Below are 26,073 nucleotides of genomic sequence, written 5' to 3'. Positions count from 1 at the left end.
GGGCACCGTGTCCCGGGGGACAGGAGGACAGTGTCTCCCCTCCAGAAACCGTGGCCACCTGTGAGCGCCACCGCCTGCCACCACAGCCAGCAACGGTGTGAATAGGGGATGCCTGCAGCTCATACGTGTCTCAGAGGAGACTCTGCACAGTAGGTCTGGAAAGTTCCATCGCCCCAGGACGCCTGCAGGGCCTCAAAGGCCACACGCTTACTGGCAGTAGTTCCCCTTGGGACCGACACTAAAGAGGAGCTCGGGGACCTGGAAGCTCTGAGGGGAAAGCTGCCGGCAGCCCGGGACACGGGAGGCAGTGGGGGGCGCGGCTGGGCCGGGCACAGGCAGAGGGGCTGAAGCCTCCCCGGTCTGGGGTGAGGAAGGAAGACAAGCAAGCGGCTGTCAAGAGGCGTGGCCACGGATTTCCCAAAGGCTCGCTCTGCACGGGGTTTGCTGGGTGCAGAGCTCGGCAGAGCGGCCGCAGTGACAGGACCAGGGGAGAGGGCCGTGGGCCGTGCCTCCGACGGTGACAGTGTGGGCTCTCTGTGCAGGTGGTGGTCGCCGCTGCTGACATGGGTCCCTGTGCCCGCACAGCACCCGCTGTTCTAGGCTGCAGGCTCGAGAGCTAAGGAGGCTGCTCTTCAATGTCTGTGCAGCACAAAAGAGAGGGAGGGGCTCTTTAGGGGGCTAACTGGTCACCACAGGCAACCAGACAGGATGCGGGTCACCAGGGAGGACAGCGCAGAGCGTGGATATTCCACTGGGACTCTGAACCGTGCGGCCAGCCGTGACTTTGCCGGTTGGTCAGTGCCACGGAAGACGCCTTGGCCTGGTCTCCTACGGCGCCAGCGTCTGCCCAGCTGCTCCACAGCGGCTGTGATCCGTATAATCTGGAGGCCCCCAAACCAATTATGGCTTGTTTGGTAAATCAGATCCCCTTCTTCATTTCAAATAGTCGCCATTTAATCTTTCTCAGCTCTTACATCAGGACAGATCGGCGCAGAGCTGAAGAATATAATTCGCGCCTCTACGGACTCTCTGCATTATCAGAATGACTCTTTGGACTCCTTTAACGATCAGAAAATCATTATTTTTTTAATCTAATGCTCCTTGCATTCAAGTGGGCAGATGGGCTTAAACAGACATACAACAAATACATATTTTTTCTCAGGGAGACTCTCAGGGCGTAGCTCAGCATCACAGTAAGATATTTGCGTTTCTCCATAAAATCAGGATTAGGAGCAAAGCCAACTGGCTTGCACCAAGTGTCACTGGCTTTGCGGAGCTCGGGGTGGAGGGGGGGGCAAGGGATGAGTTCAAGGGCGGTGCTGGAATTCACATTGTATCTTATATGGAAATGGCTTCTTTATAAACCCTCAATCCCCACCCAGAACAAGAAAAGTCCTATTTTATCCCCCAGCTTAAAAGTAACAGCAGAATTAATGTCGGTAAGTTATGATGAAGATGAAAAGCACTTTCATACAAGTTCTAAGCATATAATTAATATTAATAAGGTGCATTTTGATTAAAGCAGTATATTGGATAAAGGACGAGGAATTATACAGAACTACTTACTTTCATGAAAGTGACAAAGGAAATGATGACATCTGAGCTTATCAACTGGACGCCCATTTTCCGAGCGAGGGCAGCAAGGAACCGGGCTTGCTGGCCGGCTGCTCGGGGACAGACCCTGCGCCCGCTCCCGCACGCGCAGGCACCCGGCAGCGCCTCCCTGCTGCCTCCTGTCTGCCCTGGGGCTGCTCCTCCCGTGGCCGCGGCCCTGCCCCGCTTCTGGACCAAGGATGGCTGCTCACGCCAGTTCACTGCCCAGACCCCCAATCAACACATTTATCTTCCCGTCGCCGGTGGAGAAGCTTTTGTGGTGAAACGGAGAGCTTCAAAGGACAACAAGGCTCACTTTTGACCAGATCAAATGGTACTGAGCTGGAAGATGATGTTCTAACAACAGAAGGCCAAGAAAAAGGTAAGCAGGGCGTGGGAGGGTCAGCTGGGAGCCCACACGCGAGGGGAAGGGATCAAACTCACAGATGTTTGCAAAGGTGTACGTTTACCCTGCTATTACCCATGTGTTTCGGACACAGACCCAGCACACACCCAGATCACTCCTGTCTGTCTGTCTGTCATCTGTTAGAATCAATCACAGGATGACTGCGAGGGACTGCAGCCTGCCACGTGCTGTGCACCCCACAGACACGATTCCCAACCCCCACGAAGCACCTGTGAACTAGGCCTCAGTGTCCCAATTGGCCCTTACAGGAGTGAGGGCCGAGGGTCCGTGTAGCTGGCCCACGGCTGCCCCGAAGTCAGACCCCGAACCTGGATTCAGAGCCACGCGCTGTCCCGCAAACCCGGCGCCCTCTTCCCTAGGGACCGTCATGCATGAATGAGAGGACCCGGTGACGAGAGGGGCCACTCCATCTCCCCTAGCCTCTCCTGCTTCTGAGTAGAAATAATCACCATTCGCGGTGTGGACGGCATCTGCCCTGCCCTTAAAGGAGACTGGCCACTTCCCGGTCCACGTAAGGCCCTGCTCAACCACCTGATGCAGTTTAGCGCTGTGGACCAGCCCCGTAATATCTAGGCAGGAGACTCTGGTTTGGTAATTCTGGAAAGTTTGAACTTCCAGGAACTGGTGCTTTGGTGTCTTGGCCATGTGCCCTGGAATGGACTGAAACAGTAAAGAATCTTCAGGCTCGTGTCCCCGACTGCAGGCACAGAAAGCGGCCTCGGCGATGCCGCCTTTTCGTTCCGTCGCCACCGAAGTCACTGGCCGAAACGTGAAGCCTTGTCCGGGGCCTGTCCGACAACACGCCACACCCAAGGGACCGCCCCAGGGACACGCCGCGATGGTGCGGACCGCGGGGACGCGGACCGGGCCTGGGGTGGACTTGAAGGAGACGGCCCTTCGTTCCTTGCATCCCTCTCTGGCCTCGCTCTGCACGTGGCCTTAGGGAAGAGCAACAAAGTAGATGTGACGGATGGGAGACCCCTCAAGGGCCTCCCTGCAGGTCCCTCAGAGTGGATTCCTCATTATGAGTCTCCGTATAAGAGTCGTTAAGGTTAACTATTTACCATTATTCTGGTTTACACTTGCCAGGCAGTGTACACATTTATTACGCATATGTTATGCCTGAATGCTTATTTCAGATACACTTACGATATCAGAAAAGCGCAAACAGCCCAAATGTCATTTTGCTTGGATAGTCAGCGTGTGGTATGTCTCTACAACAGAAAATTATTTACCAACGGAAAGACAGGAACGGCTCATCACCCACCAGACTGTGGGCGAACCTCCAAGCCACCATGCCGGGCGGAAGGGGCCACACACGGACAAACGCCCGTCCTGTGGGATTCTAACCCCGTGGCGCCGAACGGTCTGACCCAGCTGATCGGCGGTGGCAGAACCCGGACTGCACTGGCTTCCCCCGGCGGGTAAGGCGCCAACGGGTGCCGGGGACATCTCCCACGCTGAGGGAAGCAGGATGTCACGGGTGCAGGCGCCCGTCCGACTCGTCACCTGATTCGTTTGAGACCGGTGCCTTTTTTCTTTATGTAAATTATGTTTCAATTTGGAAAATAAAAAGCCTGAAAAAAAATAAACAGCTTGGAAGACATACAACGCTCCCAGCTGTGGGAGGAGGTGGCAGCCCCTCGCGGGTCCTGCCGGCGGCACGCGCCCTCCCTGCAGGCGCCTCTCTGTCCTCGTGCTGGGTAGCAGGCCAGAAACAAGGACACGGATGAACATCCCGCATAAAACATCGCACATCACGCATCAGCCTTTCCACATGAAAGGCCGTGACTGGAGAGCAGAAGTTTTCTCGAACCCTGTTCCTTGGGGCTTTAAAATAACAGGGACGTGGTGCACGCAGGCGCCTGAATGCACCACGTTTGGCTTCTTTCATCCAGACAAAGCCTTGTTTCAGGAGCTGCCACACAGGCACCGCTGCAGTTCTCCTGATTTTACCAGAATGAAAGCCGGAGCACAGGTCACGCGCACATATTAATATCACTGGTACGTATTTCATCATGTTTTAATATCTACTGAAAGTCGTTTGGCACGTTTCCTGTTTTCTTCTAAAATGAGTGCTATTCTTGAAAGGCCTGGCTGGAATTTTAATTATAAACCGGCTTCCTTTTCTCCTCCTCAGTTAGGACGGCACCAAGAGTGTGTGCGCCTTAATTCCATGGCCTGTAACGTGTGCGGGTGCTGGAAGAGTCCCGTCTGCGTGAGGCCAGGTCCTGCTCAGAGGAAGCTCGGCGTGAGCCGGGCGGGGGGCGCGCAGACTCGGGCCCAGGAGGGGATGCGATGCCCGGAGGAGCAGCTGTACGGGAAGGGCCACTGGAGAGAAGAGGAGGGACCCCTTTTCCTGCAGGGGGAGGGAGGAAGCAGGTGATGGATGGCTTCCCAGAGGGACGGGAGCGGCGGGTCACCGTGTTCACGCAGCAGCTGTGCTGCCCGCCTGGCGCTCCTGCATGGATGGGGACACCGTGTCAGGCCCGGGCACACAGGTGCGACCGCGACCACAGGTGGTTTATGCTCTGGGTCCATGTGGCCAAGCCAAGAAGTAAACTAAGGTTCCCCTGCCTGCTGCGCTCTTCCCACCCCATTTTACAAAACTAGACCCAGGCACAGAAACGGGCTTGACGTACGTTCAAGGTTATCTTCTTTTTACGTCCTTTTTGCATCTGAGGTAATGGGAATGGCAATGACTAGAGAACTCCAAAGACCACTAGTTTTTTAATGCCGCCGCTTAGCTGTTTTCTTAGGACATTCATTCTATTTGTTCGTTTACCTATTCAGGCAGCATTTATTTATTCATCCCTTTCTGTGTATCCGTGAGGGCCCAGGGAACTGGGATATGAAGACAAGTAAAGAAAGTGATCTCACTGTCTAGTAGAGGAAACAGACAAGCAAAACCCCAAATGCCATGCGCTTCCTTTGCAGCAGAGGCTGAAGGGGAAACGCCCCTGCAGTTTCCGTGGTGGCTGCACCGCTGCGCATCCCTACCAGCAGGGCGCGGCCGCGGTAGACGGAGGGCGTGTCAGGAAACGGTGCACTTGGAGCTCGTATGAACCTACTGTCACCGCAATAAATTTGATTTAGAAAAAAGGAGAGGAGAAATTAATTCTGGTGCAGCTCCGCCGCGGAGCTGCTGCTTCGGCGTCCCTGGGAGTGGGGTGCAGGGGTCCGCATTTCTCGCAGGTGTTCCACCGGGGACTGAGGCGCGAGAGCTCCGTGCCGCCCGCTCGGGGGTCGGCACTGCAGGTGGCGCCCTGCCCCGTGGGCTGGGCAGGCATAGAGTGACACCTCACACTCACACTCACAGTCACACTCACACACGCTCACAGCCCGGCATCACGAGGAAGCAACAGGCAGGAGGCCACCTGCTCCCTGGATCCAGTGCGCTTGGGTTCCCTGCCAGCAACGGTAGCCGGAGGGGGCTGTCACCAGCTGTCCCTGCCCCGTCAGCCGTGCAGGAAGGCCAGGAGCACAGAGCTGTTGCTCCCAGGCCGTCCTTCTGCTCCCCCGTCTCCCCGCTGAGGAACGGTCCTATAACCTGATCACACAGGTGGCATCTTTTTTTTTTAAACAAGTGACGATGCTGGAAAGTACACTCGCTCCTCTGACAAGGCTGGGCTCACCCGGAGAGGGTCTGGGCCCAGGGGCTGGCCTTGGAAACCAGTGTCCACCCCTGCCGCCCACACGTGGCTCCCTCGCTGGCCTCCCTTCCTTCGAATGGGCACACGTGGGGACGGCGGTGCAGGTCCCCTGGGATGAACGGCACCAAGCCACCGCGGCTCGCACGGGGCCATGCGGACCCAAGATGACCCCCTGACTATCAGATCCACCGCAACGCGAACCACCTGCACGACACGTTCACGCTGAATGAGTGTGAAGCTGCAAATTTTTCTCAGTTACGAACAACCTCAGTTCACGGACGGTCACTGCCAAAGGCAAGAGCGCTCACTGTCTAAATACTGCAGACACAGCTTATGGTGACGTGATCAGTTAGACTGAGGAGGCTGCGCAGGCACAATCTTGCTAATTACAGTGTTATAAATAGTCGTGCCACCCAGCCTTTCTGTCTGAGGGCCCCTCAGGGGCTGACCCGTCACCGCATTGTCCTGGGACGCACGCTCGGAGATCTTGCTTCTCTCGCCCTTTTGGTTCTCATGACTCGACTCAGAATCATACACGCTGCCCTTCGAGAAGGCATTGTTTTTGGCCAGCCGCTAGCAGAGGAGGGGCGACATTTTCCATCAGAGCCAGCGCACCTCAGGCAGTTACCCGACACGGCTCTTCCTCGCGCCCCGGGCCCTGCCCTCCGCGGCAGAGCACCCCGGTTTTTATTTTCCGTTCTTTTTCATGTGACCTGTTTCAAGTCAGGATTCATTTGAATTATTAAATGCTTCCTTAAAGAATCTCTTTATGCTTGCTTCTCTTTCTTAAAAGTTAATTATTGATGTAGTGACAAGCTGAAAAGACTAAGAATTATAATTCTTTCCTCCCCTCATTCAGGGCTCGAGAAATGTCTTCTTACAATGGTTGTCTATTTAGGATAACACAAAGGAAATACAAAGGCGAAGCGCTGAACGTTGTTGGAGAAAAGGCTCGCTAAAATCACTGTATTATGCAAAACGTAAACGTAGTGTACATTGCTCGGAAAACAGCGGTTAGGCAGGAAGGTGGGTGCAGCCTTTGGAGCCCAGGTTTAACCACATCGCAGAGGCAGTCACAAAAAGCACTGATTAGATTTTACTTTTAAAAACTTCATCATATTCTTCAGGGCTCCAGTGATTTGATTATCTTGAAAATAGAAAGGGAACGCTACAATTTCCAGAGCTTGTTAAGGAATAAAGAAATCGCCAGCCTCCCACCGGAAGGGGCGAGCACCCGTCCTTGCCCCAGGAGGCAAGACCCGCAAGCGTTTTGCACACGCCCGCCCGCCTCGTTCTTCCGTGTGGCCTTGCGCCGCCGCGGGCCCAGGGCAGCGTGAGTGGTGGGCCGGCCGGGCCGCTGCGATCCAGCCTCCTTGGGCGCGGCTCTCCCGTGGGAACCGGGAACCGCCGGGCGCTCTGGGAGGGCGCCCGGGAGGGGCCCCGACCTGACCTGAGACCGCAGCCCCGGGCACACCCCCGGCGCGGCCCGCAGGGCAGCACGTACCTTTCCTGTGAGCTCGGCGACCCGCGGCACGGGCTTCCCTTTCAGGTGGCTCCTGGTCGGGGGGCTCTGCCCGTCCCAGTCGCGCAGCTCCTCGATGCCCTTCAGGTACAGCAGGGCCCGGAGGCCCGTGCAGTAGTCGTCGATCACGGTGAAGTCCTGGTTCTGGACCGCACTGCACACCTGTGGAGGACGACAAGCGCAGCCGTCAAACCCAGGGCTCGCCCCGCAAAGCGACGCGCGCTCGCCCTCTCCGCGTGCCGGGCACTGTCCTAGGCTGGTCACGGCCCAGCGGGAGGGGCGCGGGCGGGAGGGGCTGTCGGGGCCACAAGGGCACTTCCGGGGACGAGGAACAAGGCTGAGGGGCGGCGCTCTCACAGGCGTGGGTGTATTTTTCAGAACTCGCCGGCGCGTGCGCTGGGAACCTGTGCGGGTCGCCGCGGGTCCGGCGCGCCCCGGGAGGGCTGTTCAAGATCGGCCCGAATGGCTGAATTTCCGGGGAGTCCACTTGGGCGCCACGTGAACCAGACCTGCGAGCCTGCGCTCCGTGTCCACACGGGCCCTGCGCCTGGACGCGGCCGCAGGGACCTGGAGGGCCGCTTGTCACCGTCACTGACTCAGCCCCCGCTCGCCAGGGCCTCGCGGGCGTTCTCCAGCGTCTGCGGCGCGCCCAGCACCCAGCACCCAGCTCTGTCCTCCCGGCCTCCTGTGGGTGCCCTCGCTCTTTGCCTCCAGGCCTCTTCAGGAGGCCGTGCTGCGGGCCTAGTCCCGTCGACCCGCGGCCAGGCGCCCGCCCTGCGTCCGCGTCTCCCGGCGAGTACCGCTGCTTCAAGGGGGCCTCCGGGAGCCAGAGGCATAAGGCTCTCTTTAATTAAAAAAAACATGTTTCAATTATAGCTCATATTTAATGTTATTCTGTATTAGTTTCACATGAACAGCCAAGTGGTTAGAAACTCCTGCACCGTACTGAGCGGTCGTCCCACACACACGGTCCCCGCGACCTCACGGACTGCACTCCCTGTGCGGGACTTCGCGTCTCTGTGGCTGTCCTGTTGCCGCTGGTTTGTGCTGCTTCATCCCGGCGCCTCTTCCCCCAGCTCCCCAACGCCCCCCCAGCTCCCCAACGGGCGCCCCCCCCCCAGCCCACGGCAACCAGCAGTCTGGCCTCGGCACCTGTGAGTCTCCTTCTGTTTTGTTGGCCCGTTTATTCGGTCACTTGAGGCTTTCTTGGACTCACACACATTTGGTTCACCATTACTGCCTGATTATCGGACGGGCCGCTCGCGCCCGCGCAGCCTGAAGCATCGGCATTTACCCTGGTCAGCCTGCTGCCCCCGTGACCGGCACAAGTTCGCCATTTGTGGCTGTCAACAGACACGCATTGACCGAACAGATGATTCGAAAGGCATAGCTTAATTTGAGTGACCGAGTCAGACAATAGAGACGTACAGGATTCTAGAGGTAAGGAAGATGGAATCTTTTCATTAGGATCCTTCTAGAAATAAAACTACCGGCGAGGCTGTGTTAGGAGCTGAGTTACAGCCCGAGCTGACGGGACTGAGAGACACACCTGTGGGCTGATTATCTCCAGGAACAGCTCGCCAACCCTGACTCCACGTGGGGACCCCGGAGACTCATTTACAGCTCCAACCACCACTGCACATTCACGATTCACAATGCAGAACTGAACACCCCTCCTCATCTATGTTCCCAATCGATCCAAAGGAGAACCGTCCAAACTAAACTAAGCAAAGCAAAACTCATTTCCATCCCATTTCCACAGATGTTAAATTCTTAGCATCTACCACCGCGCCTGGCCGTGGCGGTCAATTGAGAAAATCTTGTCCTGTGTGAACGAAAATGAGGAAACACCTGAAAACAGGAGACTAAGATTCTGTGTCAAGGTCTCGCAAAGCCATCTGGGTCTCTCGTTAATGAGCCTTGTGATAACGGGGAGCCTGGTGTCCCACCTGACGCCCAGTGCGGACAGGCTGGTTCAGGGAATTCACCGCACACTGCGGGGCTCCAGAACAGGCGGTGGGGAGTGCAGAGACAGGGCAGAAGAAACACACGCGTCGGCGTTTTCAGCAAGAGCTGTGAGCGACTCTGTGACGTGCATGTGAAAGAAGGCCGCGCACCGGACTCTGGGAACACGAACGAATAGAAGAGGAAGGCTAAGGAAGGTCATGAAGGACATTGGGCAGACGCGTCCCTGACAGCATCTGGGAAGACGTCAAGCGCTGCGTGCAGACTGGTGACACCAAGGCTGGAGCGTGACCACGGGGCTGAGCAATCAGGAGGACGTGGACCACACGTGTGTCTACAGGGCGCAAGGCCTGCCCCCTCACAGAGGCCCTTCCGGGGGGGCTGAGGGATGGGCGCGGTGGGGACCCAGAGGCTGGGGCCAGGCAGCCCTTACGAGAAGTCTGGCTCCAGCAAAGAGAGAGGAGGGTTCGGGGCGCAGGGAGGGGTCTTTGTATCTTCTGAAAGGATGGGACCGCGATGCTTTAGGGCCACGTGGCCATCTGACTTTCCGGAATAGGACAGAGTGACTTCTGTGTATCACATTCCGGTCAGGGTTGGCTGAACGATGGTGCAATGAAGAAAATTCGACACCCACCACGACATGAGCTCTTACTAGAGGACGGGGGCTCGTTAAACATTTTTAAATGTGTTTTCTCATTTAGTCCTCAAGTAAGCCAAACAGGCAGGTTTAATTCTTAGCCCTACTTTACAGACAAGGAAACTGAGTCAGAGAGAAGTTAAATGACCTGCCCCGGGCCAGCTGGTTAGCAAGTGGGGGAGTCAGAAACATGACCACCCAGTCTCATGTGACTGAGATACAGAACTGATGGAGAAAAAACTGTTCTAATGTAATTACAATGATCTCTCCCTTCATCTGTTCCATGTACCAAGTACATATTTTTTTAAAAGATCAAATTATCTTCAATCCAAATATAACCATTGACTTGAAAAATCCATATTGCCTGATGAAAATTGTCAATGTTCTCCAATTTCATTTACCTTCTTTATTAGAAAAAAATGAAAAAGCAGAAAAAAACCCCTTTCGTTTCCTATTTTGAAGTGCTCTATGTTACTACAATGTCAGAAAGAACATTGAATAACCACTAAATACAGAATACAGACAAGAATATTTTCTATGAAGCCCATTTATGTTACATTTTTAAAAAATCTGTGTCTTAGAGGGAACAATTTAAACATTAACTAGGCCTGTTGTAACTTTCTTAGAGTTGATTCCTCCCTGCCCCGAACAATTATAAAAAGCATCTTTATAATTTTCTCCACAGGATTTTTTTTTTTAAATTGTAAAAGTCAGCTAGTGCTTTACTTAGTCCTCTTTGCTCGCTGTGAAATTCTATTTTTTGGTAGGATGATGTGCTATGGGTCTACTTTTATTATTATCTCAAAACAGCTCGCTACAGACATAACACAATTGGCCTTTGAAAACCCCACGATGTCCTGTCCTTTACGGGATGTTCATGACAGCTGCAGACACCTGCCACTACAAGGAACCTAGACACGTGGCGATGCTGAAATAGTGAGGTTTCATTTCCGCCACCCCTGACTTTCCGCGGTGAGAGCTCCACAGGCCGCTAACTCTCCACCTGCACAAACGGGGCGCGACCGGTAGGGCAGACTCCGCCCCGTGGCGCAGACGTGGCCGGAAAGCAGCGCTGGAGCGTCCGCCAGGCAAGAACGCCGCGGGCTCGCGGCCGGGGCGCGGGGTGCGGGGCGCGGCGGGCCCACACCGCCCCGTGAGCGTGAGCGCGTCGGCCCGCGGCGCTGTGTTCACGGGACCGGGACCTACGCCGAGTGCGTCAAGGGGACGTGAGCGGAAAAAGGCGGGGAGACGGCCAGACGAGACTGAGCGCGGCTGGGACGCGGTGCCGTCGGGGACCCCGGGCGCCCCCAGCAGACGTGCGTCCGGAGGGGACACCTGGAGGTAGGTTTAACCGCATGGCACGGGTCACACTCCTTCTCTACCTTCCTTAAGTGAGTGATTGGATTTTTACTTTCCGATAAGATTACACGTTAATTTTCCTGACAATTTCTGGCAGGAGGAACTTGGCACATTGATGTCTTTTTAAAAAATTTTAATATCCATATAAATTATCTCGAGTGCTTATTTAAATGCAGATTCTGCGTCTGCAGGTTTGGAGGGAGGCCCAAGACCCTGCACTTGTGACAAGCGCCCAGAGGGTGCCGGTGCCGCGGGGCCACACGCGGATCATCGAGGCTGCGCGCAGCGGCCGGGAGGAGCCTCGTCCTAACGCGAAATGCGGTCCGCAAAGCACTTTTCTTCTCGATTTGTGCTATTAGGTTCGAACCACATTTTCATGGCCCTTAAGAAAGCACTATGTATAATAGGAAGTCACGTCTGAAGAAACAAGAGTGCTTTTCTGATTAAACAGTAATGAGACCCCAGATGAATCTCAGGGCGTAAACGCAGCTTCGGGAACAGGGCGCTGGAGCTCAGCAGGTGCTTCTACTTGCCTGCCCTTCACTCTCTTGCTCAGAGGTAAATGGTTCCTCCTAAAGGTCCAAACGTGTCGCTGCTCTTCCTAAACGGTGTATTTTATATGACATCTCTTAATTGTTTGTTTAACAGCCCTGATTAGGATTCTTAATAGTGGTTAACGTGTTTGCTCAGTATAATTTGTGAGTTCTTTATGGCAAAGGCTGGTTTATCTCCCTTCGCAGCAGGGCGCCAGGTGCCATTATAAGGATCGCTGCCGTCATTAATTATTTCCAGAGCGCGAGGGTCCCCGCCGTGGGCTGCCTGGGGTCCGCGCCCCTGCGTTCTCAGCAGGACCAGCCTGTGTGGGGCGTGCAGGAGGGGCCCCCGGTGCAGTGTGGCTCGGGGTGTGCCATAAAGCTCCCACTGCCGCCAAATAAATGGCCCCTCCAGAGGCGTGACACAGTGCCCTGAATTCTCACTTTCGGTGCAGGCACAGCGAGGGGCAGGCTGTCCCTGCCAGTCCCGGACAGGCGACAGGTAGGGGGCACCGCTCCTTTCGTAGTATTTCTCGTGAAATGGGATTAACCCCATGAACAGTAAATTTCTGACTTATGATTTACATTATCAAAATATCCTTTCCACGCATTATGTTCTTTACTGCTCAGAATAAGCCTACAAGTGAGGCAGGAGGGAGGAAAATTCTCTTGCTTTGAAAATGGAAAGAGCTTGGGCATGGAGAACTATTTCTTAAAGTCCCAACTAGCAGTTTTCACACCATTTCACACAGTCTAGCCCAGAGGTTAACAGAGGGCGCACAGAAGTCCGGCAGCGTCGGTGTGAAACTGCGTCTCGGCTGCGTAGCTGTGAGCAACCAGAATAGTGCCAGAAATCCTCAGGTTTTTTTTTTAAACACTAGGATCTTAGGAACCGGATGGCCCCTGGAAGGTTCATGCCTTAAACCGGGAACCAGACCTCTGGGTGTTGTAGAGAAAAATGGTTTCCATCCCCATCTGTCCAAGCCCACCGGCCAAAAACACCAGCTCCCAAAGGCCTGGACTCAGCAAATCCTGCCCAGATTGAGTTCTGTCCAGTGCTGACAGACAGACGCATAAAACCTCAGGGCATTTCTGAAACCAGTGCGCAGTGCGTATTGTTAAAGACAAAATTCAGAAGAACGGCATCTCCCTATGAACCCTGGGTACCCCACAAACATGGCACGGCCGAGCCGAGGTCAGGAGCGGAACACCCAGACTGTAATTTTGTGAAGCGAGCAGTGAGAGGGAGCTCCGGGGAGGCGGGGTGCCTAGGGAGTCGGGGCGGGTAGTTGTATATCCACAGAAAACCACAAACCTTAGTTGTTCTGGTGCATTAGTTTTCATTTGTTGAAGCTCCACAACATCAAAGTCGGGTGTCCCTGTGCGTCGCATTGAGCGGTGACGTACCGGGCGACGTGAAGAAATCAAAGCGAGCACGTCTCAGCAGCTTCCCGGCAACCCGGACAGCGGCCCTTTCATCGCTGCCGACGCTGTGGTTCGGCATTGATTTCAGCTCCTCCCGAGATCGCGAATGCTTCTGTGCTCTTCGGTCTCTCAAGCAGGTTCCCCCCACCAAAGTGGGAAAATTCTAGCATTGAACAGAACGCCATCTTGTCTCTCCCAGACGGAGAGGGTGTCTTTCAGCTTCGGCACAGAACTGCTCGGGATGCCGAAGCCAAACGGCTCTCTGAGTGCCGCCCTGCTGGGAGCTTTGGCTTTGCCTCCGGTTTTCTATGTTCTGACCACAACAGATTGGATCGGGGGTAGAAAAGAACAATGAACAGCCCCAGAGATACTGTCTTCCAAAGGGTCAGCTCGAAGAGAGCCCGGTGGGTGGGCGGTTCTGCCCATTAAATGCTTTTCATAGTTGCCCTCTGATGGCTCCCAGTTGATAGATCCTGAAGGCACGGGAGCCACTTAGCTTGTTTTATAATCGCATCCTTCGTCGTTGATCATATCCCTAACCCTCTTTGACACGTCTAAGGACGTGAACCACCCTCCTCCCCCGTTGAGAAGGGATTTTATGGAGGTGGGAGGGCTGTTTCTCAATGTCCGCCTGCGGCCCTTCTCCGCCTGATTGGTTTCTGACCCCTAGTCCAGCAGAAGGCAGGCAGGGGGATAAAGTGCTCCTGAGGCATTTCGTACTGGGGTCCAGACCACATCTTGCCAACCAGAATAGAGCCATTGGTTCCCTGGGCCTTTCCTCCGAGGTGGCGCGGGTGACGGGCTGCCATGGACTGTTACTCGGAGCAGCCTGTGGGCTGCTCTGCCGCTCTGTGTCGAGGACTCCGTGGCCACTGGACGGGAGCTGTCAAAGGGCTGTGCCCTCAGGCGACATTGCCTCCGTCCCCTTGTCCCCTTTCTTGTGTCTGCCCTTTCAGAGTTGGCTCCAGTTGGACTCAGATCTCAATAATGACCTGAACCAAGACATAATAATTTAGAAGAACCACACGGGGCCACCGCCCTTCCCTCTGCCCCCTCTGAGGGGCTGGAGGTGAGGTGGGGAGCCAGGCGCAGCGCAGGCGCGGGCAGAGGTGCCTGCCGCCCGGCCTCCCACAGGCTCCGTCGATGGCCCGGCCTCCCTGCAGGTACAGGTACAAGCCGATCGGGACAGAGTCCGACCTGGAGTCCCTGCACGTGAGGCTCCGGCCCAAACAGCAGCCCTCCGGTGACTTCACTCCGTCCACGTAGGCAACCTCTGCTCCTCAAGAGCCAGCACAGACAGGGAACCTGACTGGCAACATCACGTCCTGAAATGCCTCATGGGGTCTGGGTCCCGGCAGAAGAAGCCGTCATCCCGAGAGGAGAAAAATCTTCCGGCAAATCAGCCCATGGAAGTTTCTTGGGGACCTTGAAGACCGATGATGGTATTCTGTTAGTCAGTGACCTAGGCAGACACTTAAAACTCCGAGAAAAGCCGATGGTTTCCTGCAATGAGCAAAACGTTGTTCCCATGGAAATTGCATCTCAAATAACATTGTCTACGTCTTAACTCCAGTCTTTCACAACCATTCAGGGGTTGCGAATACTGATAATATAAGCCATCAGTTCATGCACGGTTGATATGTTATATGTACTGCACATTGTATTCTTATAATACAGTATGCACAGAAAAAGTGTACTAGGCACTAGATCTGTTTTGGTCATTACTGCTCACTCAAAAAGCACATAAACATCTATGCCTGGTATATTATTTGTTGAATGAGTGAATGAATGAATGAATGAAACAAGACAAAGATAGCCTAGTAACAGCGTTCCCTGAGGAGCACAATCTCTCTCATTCCCTGTCAATAGCACACTTTCCCCTCTTTCTACTTAGGCAAATATGCACCCCTGATGGCAGGTCAAACATCAGTTTGTTTGCATTACTACTTTGCTGTTCCTGGGGTATCCCAGGGCCTTTCCAGGTGGCCCAGGGAAGCACCATTTTTTCAGCATTTTTCTTGATACTCAGAGCATCTGTCATAGCCACACACGGCCGAATTATCTGATACCTCCAGTCTCAGCCCCTGAATCTCGACTGGAGCTGTCGTGTGATCGTTTCTCCGCTGGTAGCCCCTTCTAATGACAGCTGAAGAAAAACGTGACTCAGAATTCGATAAAGACATCACTGAATAGTAATGGAACTCATAGTAAGACGCCTCACCTACGCAGTGCCCTAAACGGTTAGTGTCCACACGTATACGTGTAGCTGTTAAAGGACTTGCATGGAGCAGCCTGGACTCGAGCTGCAGTGAAGGGCGGGTGAAGCAGACCCGGGGGAAGCTAGCAGACATGTCTCCCGGATGCTCTGAGCTTGGATTCTCTTACTCCATTTTTCAGTTCCGGTATTAGACACCTATCCAGGTCAGCCCGTTTGTCTCCTTGCATTAAGACCAGTATTTTCATTATAAACAATTCTTCTTCTCTTGTTAATTATTTCAGGTTCATGCTTTGAGGTTCAGAGCCTCATCAACTTCAAATGCATTCAAAGTAAATAATCAAATGTACTCCCGCACAGATCCTGCCATTTAAAGTAATTTGCTCTCCCCTCTTACACATTCCTCAGAATTGCTTCCTCTTCCAGGCCTTCTCTTTCTATTTGCTGGGGAAGTAGCCAGGAGTGTTCAGCAGGTCATTTGGGATTTTGACCATAAGAAACAATTTTAAAACAACATTTCTTCAAAAAAAAGTCTTTATTGCTCAAACAATTACTTGGGCATTTATTCTTAAGTTCAGCAGATGCTACTTTATGAACCTGTCCTCTTGTTTCTTTTCAAATTCTTTTATCAATCAAAGCTGCCTGCGGAGCCCAGAGTTGGGGCGCTTGTTTTCTGCCCGTTGGGACGGACGGTCCTGGGACGCCGCTGGGAGGGCGGGGTGAGGCGCGTGAGAAGTGCCGCTGCGAGCCGGGCAGGCTTCCCTGGTACCGGTGCGACACAGAGCGTCTCTCTCCCAGGTAGGAATGGCTGTTCCCATTCTTAATGGCGTGTCCTAATGTGAAACTAGTGCCCTTGGAGTTTTCTTCCCTTATTAACTAATGTCTAAGATAAGTTACTGTATCAAGCCCCAAGACCAGAACGGCCACATTTGTGTTGTAGACAATTGGCTTATCACATGCAGGCGAACATACAAGATAGAACATAGAGACCAAGAAATGGCTGAATTTCAATAGCTCTGCTTTGCCGGCATAAACTAAGATGTGATTACCATCCTTTCCCCACAAATCAATATACTATGGGCTTGAAATTATTGAATTAGAGTATGAATATGAATTAATGAGAAGATAAATAAGGTAGGTGCAGGTAAGTGACTTTTATGTGTTTTACATTTCAGTCTTGTCTATAAAATGTCACACTGTAAATTAAACTATTGCTTATATTCTGAAGCTGTTTTAAGGAAAATTACCTAATTATATAATGCTCTAAAATGCGATAGAACTGGCTTATTTTCTTTAACTCTCTCTAGATTACTTGCACTAACTTAGTGTGTTTTAGAAACATCAGGCCCCGTGAGTACGCAGCACCCCTGTTTGGCGCCGTGAGAGCAGGCGTGAGCAGGTGCGGCGGGCCTGGCCCTACTGCTCCCCCCGCCCCCGCCCGCGATTTAAAGATTCCAGGTCGGCACCACTGGTTTCGGGCCCCGATGAGTCATGGAGCTTCTCTTGCCTGGCATGCGTCGCTGAGCCTGGCGGCAGTAGGACGGAGTTGGCATCCGGTGGGCGGCGGCCGGGTTGGGGGGGACGATGAGGGCACAGCTCGGGCCCTCACAGCAGGACAGCTGCAACCCTGCCGTGTTCCAGACGAGGCGATATGCCAAGTAGCCTGATATTCGCCGTGCCGACCGCCGTGGGGGTCAGCCCGCCGTCTGAGACGGGGGGTCGAGGTCCGTAGCCACGTGGCCCCCTGTGGCCTGAGGAGCGCAGCGTGGCCACTGCGGGGACCGCCAAGCTGTGCGTTTGCAACGCCAAGACGTTTTCGTGTCCTGGGTCCCCATCTGTCAGATTAAACAAAGGAGGCCCGACAGCAGCAACTGTCTGCCCGTCCTCTGGTTTGGTGGGGGAGGGTCAGCCAACAGGGCAGGAGAGGCGCTTAGCCGGGAATGCGCACGTGTCAGGCCGGGAGGATCGGGTCTGGGGGTTCTGAAGGGCCCACGGGTCACAAGGACATTACACGGGTGGGAGATCGGACCACTGAACACAACAGAGAAGCAATATCGCCTGCATATTTGAAGAAAAGGAGGTAAGGAAATACATGTTTTTAAAGGCTGATAAACAGGATTTTATTATCCTTCCTTTGGAAGGAAATGTTCTCGAGACCTTTTATTTACTTTACTTAAAAATGTATATTTAATGCAAATTATTGTATTTCTTTTCATTGTTACCTGTACAATTCATGGTCTTCTACAACTCCACTTCAGGAATATCTACCCAAGAACGACAAGGGACGCTGGCCCGCGCCCCCGAACCCCCGGCACCCAGACGCTGCTGCCCCACACCCGCCCAGCCACCCACCTCTTGCCGTCTCTCCGCCACAGGTTTCCATGGACCTGTTCTGTGCCTAGTTCCTCTGATCCCTGCAATGCGCTCCTAAGAAACCCATCCTCGCTGGGAGGAAAGACCTGCACCCATCTACGCGCCTTGGGTTGAACGTGCCTTTAGAAGCTTGGCCCATCCCTGGGAAGCAGGACTGAAAAGGAGGAGACACACTCCCCCTGACGGCCCCGCAGACGGCGCCTTGGCCAGAAGACGCGTCATCCCCGCTCCCCACACCTGTGCTCTGACAGGCCCAGCAGCGAAACCATCCCTGGCTCCTTCCCTGTCCTGCCCCGGAAACTCCAGCCTTGCAGCCACACTCATAGAACTTCGAATGTGGGTTGTTGCGAATCTGTCCACTTCTCTCCACATCCATTGCTTGCTGTTGCTCGCATCTGTCATCGCCTCTCACCCGCACCATTGCAACAATAGCTCTCGCCTTCCACCGCTGCCCGTCCCCGAATTAATCACCTGCATGACAGCTACATCGACCATTTAAACCTCTGAGTCAGGTCTCCTCTCACCATTGCTTAAAACCAACAGCGTCTGCCCTCGCTCGGACACCACGGGCACACCTGGCGTGAAGCCCTGCGCGCCCCCCTCCTGGGGCCCACTCCGCTCCAGCCACGCTGGCCTGTGGGGAGCACACCGACGCCAAGTCAGGCACGTCTTTTACTCAGGCTTTGCCTTAGGGGTCTTTCTCCGTCTACCTGTACTGTTCCTCCCTATACTTCCCATGGCTCGGTGAACCTTCTCTTCTGTTCTCAGCTTACCTGTCACCTCCCCGAGAGGACTTGCCCAACACAGCAATCCAGGCACCTGGTCACGATCACGTTTTCTAATTTAAATTCCCGGCACGGCACTTACCACTATGGGGCACTTTCTTATGTTGGTTTCTTCATGTTGTGCCTGGTATCTATCGGACACTCAGTAACCACTGGCAGAATAAACAGACAGTAGGACCTGCTACATAACAGCGCGGATTTCCCAGCCCTCATGCCTGCAGTTCTCAATGGGCGTTAGCGACTGTTACTATCAAAGCCAATTTCTTCCTCATCTACTTACCGTTTCCTAATGAATGCATAGTTTTAAAAATTAAAACACTTGGCCCTGGCCAGGAAGCTCAGTTGGTTAGAGTGGCATCCCAGTATGTCAGGATTGCAGGTTTGATCCCTGGTCAGGGCACATATAAGAAGCCACCAATGAATCAACAAGTGAATGGATAAATGAGTGGAACTACAAATCAATCTCTCTCTCTCTCTCTCTCTCTCTCTCTCTCGGTAAATAAAAAAGAAAAATTTAAAAACCTTTTTAAAAAAGTTCTCGCCTCAGACATAAGCATTAATGCCAAGTATGATCAGTGGTGATTAGCGAGTCTACTTTAAACACTTCCGTGCCCAGAACACACCGGAGGAACCCAGGAACACGTCCGCCAAGGGCGCCTTAAAGAGGCAGAGGTGTGTGAGTGCGCCTGCCTTCTTGCAGGTCAGGCAGGCCATCCCCTTGCACCCGGGCGCTAATAATAGTGTAGCTGCTACTGCCCTGCTCTGAGCGGGAAGGGCCTACAGTGAATGACAGACTCGCACTCTTGCCACCTGTGTGAGGACCCGCCGTCCTATGCAGTGAGAATAAGGACAGTATGAGTATGGCATTTAACCATTTCTGTGCTGACAAGGTGTACTCCGTTTCTGAAAGTCTAGGCTTTGGCAAAAATAACATGAGTGTGTTCTGTCTAGCATTACAACGAAGGAGGAGGCCGATGGCCAGGACACCCACGGAGGGAGTTTTCCCGAACACGAAACCGACATTGCTTGGCGACGCGTGGCTGCAGAGAGGCGTAGGGAAGGTCTGCTTTATTTTAGGCTTGATGCAGGGGCGTGCAGCTTCCCCTTGTGTCATGCCCCCAAGCCACGTGCGCACGGCACGCCCCGCCCCCACACACACACAGACACGCCCCTGCCTGGGCTCCGGGCACGCTCCAAGGCTCCCACTTGGTGTGGTGCGAGGTACTTGTGGCTGGAGGTGACCTCTACTTTCCTTTTGCCTTTCTGTTGCTCTCCCTGAAATAACGACGACAAAATCTCTCTCAGCCAAAGGTCACTGTGTCAATGAATGGCCACGGCGGGACCAGATCACCGGCGGTAATGGCAAATTAATGCTCTCCTGGTAATGCATTAACTACACACTATTGATCCACAATTTAGTCAGAGAGGCTACTGAAAAGTCATTTTGCTTTTCTAGTTTGGGGGCTTTTATTGCTTTTCCCATAATGCATTTTTCTTTCAACTGAAATTTTTCTCTGATTGTCCCCATTTTTAACTTCCCACAGTGAGATGACTTTTAACTTGTAATGAGAATCTGTAAAAATTCATGTTTGTGCCTCAGAAGCTTTTAGATGGCTAGTGAGCTACAACTTTAATGCCGTAAAACACATAAATGATACAGACACGGATTTCTAGAGGCCAGCTCTTAAATGATTTCTTTTTACTTAGATGAAACAGAAACCCATTTGTTCCTCTACCAAAATTATAATTTGTTGAATAATCTGCAATAAAACATTCCAAAGTTCCCCCTAAACTCATTCTACTTGGAAGTATTGATATGTGATTTTCTCTCCAACGGCAAACTTGTAGCTTCTAAGCCAACAGTTTCAGGGATGGGTTTTTTTTTCGTTTGTTTGTTTGTTTGTTTTTTTTTTTTAAGAATCAAGGTATGAGAGGCAGATGCCAAAATCCAGGAAATATTTAGAATCATCTGCACACAACCCTCCCGACAAAATCCGGAGTCCGTGTTGGGGCAAAGCTTAGGGGATAATGACTCCTCCCCAGCAGACCTGACTGTCAGATCGTATTTCGATGCCAAACTCGATCGTGCTCCTGGTCTGGACAAGGTCATCTGGCTGAAGCCTGGCCTCTGAATCGTGAGTTCGGGGTCACTTGTGTCACGGGACAGAACTCTGAGTCACGAGTCACTTGAACTGCAGAGGTGCCCTCACAGCAACGGCCTTTTCAACGTCTCATAAACCTTAAACTTGCCCTTTACTTTCTAAACTTCACAAGGGGAGCCAGTGTTGTGATTGCTAGGGAGAGTTATTAAAAACCTGCTTTGAGGCCTGTAAGAACCTTGATACTTTACTATAATTGCTTTCATCATCATCATTTTAATCAAGAGTCACAATGAAGGCTGCAAAAATACATGTGTAACCAAAGCGTTTGTCTAGTTTGTACTTCTCAGTCAACATTATCGTCTGTACCGGGAAAACTGTTCGTGAGTGCTGGCGGCACGGCTTGGGGCACGTAACCCTGGTCCTTCTCCTAGGTGTGTGCAGTTGGGGACAGATACGCTCAGAGATGCTCTTCAGTTCACACCCAACCTCAGAGCCAGACCCAGGCCAGGGTGCCCCGGCCGCCCGACGCACTGGGCCTTGCTGGCCGGGGAGATGCTGGCAGGACCGGGCAGGTGGAGCGAGAGGGAGACAGTCCAGGGGCTCTGAACGGTGACACTCCCTTTGACATGTTATGTGTCGTCTCTCCCCTCCCGCAGGCCAATGAGAGAGGTGCTGGAGCTTCCAGTTGCCAGGTGACCAGACCAAGGTTCACAGGAACTAAATGAATAGGCCACATGTATCCAGCAACGAAGCGGGGAGGCCAGGCACTGAGCAAAGCTGGCAGAGCTGCAAAGAGCCTGCTCCGGACTCCCACGCCACCCCCGGCAACGCAACCGTCTCTGGCTATGCCATAGCCGCGCGCAAACGCTGTCAAGGATCTTCAAGACTAGAATGAACTGGGGTTTTGAATAATGCTGGGGACCAACGACAGGGCTTCTTAAATGAAAGCACGAAGAACAAGGAACTCGAGCACACTGGGTTTCAAGACAAACTGAAACAAAGCAAACACAACGCGGGAGGCACAGGGCAGAGCTGTTCAGCTTCGATGTCCCTGAGGAGCGAGGGTGCTGGCCTTGTGAGGCGGCCCTCAGAGCTCAGCTCGCTTTCTGACACCGAGCCCCGCACCCAGCGACGGCCGCCGCCTCCTTCTCCTCTTTCCAACCTCCCTCCGCCTGAGACGCTGTCAGGGCCGGGAAGTGAAGAGACAGACCTCCACAGCTCCTACTCTCCGAAGGGGGTCGGAAATAAGGCCCTTTCAAATCTACTCCGTGCCACGTGAACTAGGGAGAAAATGAGGAGTATCTCAGCACAATTTTTTAAAAAGGGAAAGAGTAAAATCAGGATGCAATACAAGCAAGAGGGTGACTGAGTCTCTTCAGGGAAAGGTAACTTCAGAGGGCCCAGCCTGCTGTGACTACCCTGTGGGCACAATGACCAAACAGGAGGCTTGTACACACATGTCTGCAGGTGCTGGGAGGATTCAAGTTTCTGAGGTTTGGTTTGTTATGACTGCAAAAACAAGTTACTGCTCCAAGACAGAAAGATGCATAAAACACCAAAAGTACCTGCCTTAAAATAGCCCAGAAACATAGCTTTAAATCTCTTATGTGTCCATTAGAATATGGATAGTAAGTGTAAGTCAGAGAGAGAAATGATTTAGAAAGAAGAGTGGCCATACCCCAGGAACACCATTATTATAATAAGCTAATAATTCAGTGTCATTTCAGAAATGTAATTAAGAAGAGTGATGAAGAATTGGGGCAGCACATATAAAGCAAAATTGTGGGGTACAAAATTGAATGTCATGATTAGAAACTCTTAGGGAGGTAGGCACTTAGGAGGAACCAACTGTGAAATATCTTTTTGTGGTCTGAATTTTCATTTTTTTCTTGCAAGAGAAATACTTAAAATGGCACAAACATCTATTCTGATCTGAACCCTTGGGGGGAAAATTCAAATATATTAAGCACATGGTAACACTGGAATTATTGTGGGAAGGCTTCGTGGCACTCGGATTTTTGGATTAATATTTAGTAGAGTCTTTTTTGTACAGAAAGTTGATGATGATGGTCTACCATTAATAGAACACACGCGTGGAGATAGCTTCCCTCGAGAAGTGAAGGATTTGTGTTGATAAAGGCACTTTTTGAGGCCATCATCCTTGGAAATGGTCAAAAATATCTGAGCCCTGGCTGCGTGGTTCCGCTGGTTGGAGTGTTATTCTTTACACCAAAGTTAGTGGGTTGGATCCTCAGTTGCTGCGGGAAAGGGAGGCATCTGATCAGTGTTTCTCTCCCTCCCTCTTTCTCAAATCAATAAAAAAAAAAAAATCCTCAGGTGATTAAAAAAATAAACAAATAAAAATATTGGCAAGGCAGCTAATCAAGGATGACAGAGGCTATGAGCAGTCCTAGGAGAGAAGGGAAATAAAATCACGGGGAGTAAAAACCAACAAGGGAAAAAACCGAACAACACCCCACGGATGCAGGAGAGGCCCAGCGCGGCCTCGCGCCCCTGGACCCGCGGACAGTGCGGCGGGGCGCACCCAGGCCCCCGCCCGTGCGGGCGAGCACCGAGCGAGGTGGCGCCGAGCGGCTTCAATGACCTCTTCTCCTCCGGTTCTGATAAAATAATACATCTGAGCACGTGAAAAAATCCAGTTGGCTTGAACTGGCTCCGCGAGAGCGGCCCTGGCTACCGTTACACGTTGAGGTGGCTGCCCACGTTGGGTGAGTGTGCGTCACGCGACCGAGCTCTCCGCAGCAGACGCCCACGGCGCGCGCGCTCGCATTTCCAGACCGCCCACTAACTGCAGTGACAACCCCCTACAAAAGGAAAGGAGCAGACACCCCGCCCACCCAGTCTCCGAGAGGGTGCCGGCCGTAGCTGCAGTGGGTGCGCGGGTGGCTTCCTGGAACCTCTGCCGTCCTGAGTCAAAAGCCTGTAGAGACTGGGTGGTAATGGCCACACCATCAAATTAAATTAGAGTGAGAAAAAGGGAGCACAGGATGTACTGCACTCCCCGCCTGCACACAGTGGGGGCGAGGGGGCGCTTCTGTGGAGCAAACTGTCGCTCAGGGCAGCCGACGCCGCGGGGTTTGCTTGGAACGGAAATCCTTGACTCACGTTTTACTAACAGAAGCTGCGGACCAGGACTGGGCCCTGATGAGGGGACAGGGGACTCCCGGGGGCGCGGGGGGCTGGGTCTGGGGCTAACAAGCAAAACCCAAAGTTCAAAAGGAAGCCAGTGTTAATTCATTGAAGTCCTCGCTTCAAACAGTTTTAAAGGGCAATTATTCAGGTTATATATTGAGAGTCCTCTTCATTGAATAATGACTTGGCAGTGAGAAGCAAACTCCTTTTCTTCAGAGCTGCCCCCCAAAAGATTTTAGGACCTCAAGTGCGTGTGAAGAGTTGGAGAATGTGATTAAACAAGGAGGTATCATTAAATTTCAGTGTCTGAAATTTACGAATAATTTTCATACCTCCAACTTGCATACTCTAACTGAAATCCTACCAAGGAAGATGAGAAATCAGATTTCAAAGGCACTGAGTTCACGCCAATAAATTAGAAGTCAGTTGCGTTAAATGACCAAGTGGTAAGAGCCGCAGCCCAAGAACGCAGCCTCACAGCTGGTTTCTGAGCATCGCTATTTTCACTCCGCGGCTGAGCCAGAGATATGGTCTGAAATACCCAAATCACCCTCTAGCTACTGCCTTAGTTTTTACATTCAACACTCACTGAAGCATTTTTAACATAGAGTTATTGTATATTTTACCATTAAAATGTGAGCATCCTTGTCAAAGCAAGTTGGAGAATAAAATAATAGAAATAAACAGTACCACTGAGAAATGACATGTTCCTAGAAATGGCACCAAGACTTCAAAAGTGAAAAATGGCCTATTAAAATGCAACGGAAGCCCTAACGGGCATTTCCATTTATTAACTGCAAGGTGGTCTTCAATATTGTGTGAGTTTTATATTTCAGTTAAATTCTCAATTAGCAAACATTTTAGCAGATGATATGGCAACTTAGGCTGATGGAATTTTCCTTCAATAAAAATGCCCCTGACTCACCAGCTTTAGTTTTCTATACACATGTTACTTTTTCTTTTTTCTTTTTTTTCCTACAGCCCTCATCATTTTATACGTATAGATAATATACTTGTGTTTCACGTTTAGTGTATCGTATCTCTCCCTTCACTGGAACGTAACCCATGGGGTAACAGATTTCTGTCTGTCCTATTTACAGGACCCCAGACCCCCAGGCCAGTGCTAGGCGGGTAGGAGGGTCTCGGTGCCTGCGCAGCGAATGGCCTCGTGGATGGCCGGTTCTCGGCGGCGCCGACAGAGTAACGAGACAGGCGTGCTCTTTCACGGTTATCCAACCTATGAGAAGCGTTTTGGTTTTCCATTTTTGAAATGTCAGTACTTTTTCTAAAGTCACTGAGAACATTGTGGTTATTAAATTCATTTAAAACTGATTCTGATATTACTTTGAGTGTAAATTCTTATTCCAGGAGTGAGCTCACCTGTTTACATAGTTCACGTATCCAGAAAAATCAGAATCAAAATGTGCACGCACATCGCTGTTTCTGTGCCCTTATTTCTCTCTGTCCTCCAGTGACTCAGCCCCGTCACCTGACGTGATGTACACTTTGTCTCATCAGTTCTTATGCAACGTGTATTTTGTTGGTACATCACTTTTGAGTAAAAACAATGAGAGAAGAAGAGCTGATAGCATTTTCTCTGAAGATATGTAAAGGGATCAGCTCTTTAAGAGAAATATTACCAAAACCGAAGGGGGTTGAGGTGGGCCCTGAGGGGCAGGGGACATGTGGACACAGAGAAACGGGAGAGTGACAGTGGGGAGAGCTGGAGCTTTGAGGTGCATGGACGAGTTCTGAACAGACTGCTAGAGGGAACGGGATGCAAAACTTTTTTAAAAGATGAATAAAAATAGATGCTGACTAGCACCCAAAGCCCAGCTGACATCATAGATCTGAATTTGGAGTAGATTCAACTGGCAGAGTTACTTGGATTTCTCTAATAATGTTCAGAAAATGAAAGGTTAGGTTATCCCAGCGGAACACAGTGAAATTCAGTCACAATGGAAGAGAGATGGAAATATTACACATTCTCCACCGCACTCAAGGGTCAAGCCGGAACTCCTCATTCAGAGGGCGCCCCACTTACAGCTGCCCTAAGTATACCTTAATCCTGATTTCAGTTCTCATTTTAGCTAAAATTGGTTTAAAATACATTCTGGCTGAACGAAGATCTGACTGAGGCTAATGGGAGAATTAATACATAATCGGTGACTTGTTGGTACCAGTAAAAGCCTATGTGTGGAACTTTCCATTTCTAACAAACTCATTGGGGAGCCACTATTTTACTTCCCGGGCTGGGAAGTCCGGGCCCCTCGGAGCCAGAGCTGAAGGGGCAAGTCTCAGCAGCCCCCTTCCACACTGCTTTGTATGGAA

General features: G+C 52.1%; 1 protein-coding gene across 1 annotated transcript in view; it reads right to left on the bottom strand.

Annotated features, from left to right (window-relative positions):
• The window catches only part of DPYD (dihydropyrimidine dehydrogenase), a 527,599-nt gene that overhangs the window by 58,180 nt on the left and 443,346 nt on the right, over positions 1–26,073 (bottom strand). Inside the window, exon 20 of the mRNA XM_054564805.1 lies at positions 7,178–7,357. Coding sequence (XP_054420780.1) covers positions 7,178–7,357 — 180 coding nt within the window. The remainder of the gene's footprint in view (positions 1–7,177; positions 7,358–26,073) is intronic.

This window comes from Pteronotus mesoamericanus, unplaced genomic scaffold, assembly GCF_021234165.1.
Source record: "Pteronotus mesoamericanus isolate MK-2021 breed Mesoamerican mustached bat unplaced genomic scaffold, CSHL_Meso_final scaffold_99, whole genome shotgun sequence".
NCBI lineage: Eukaryota > Metazoa > Chordata > Mammalia > Chiroptera > Mormoopidae > Pteronotus > Pteronotus mesoamericanus.
The sequence above is the reverse complement of the archived record's forward strand: the minus strand, read 5'-3'. Positions and strand labels throughout refer to the sequence as shown.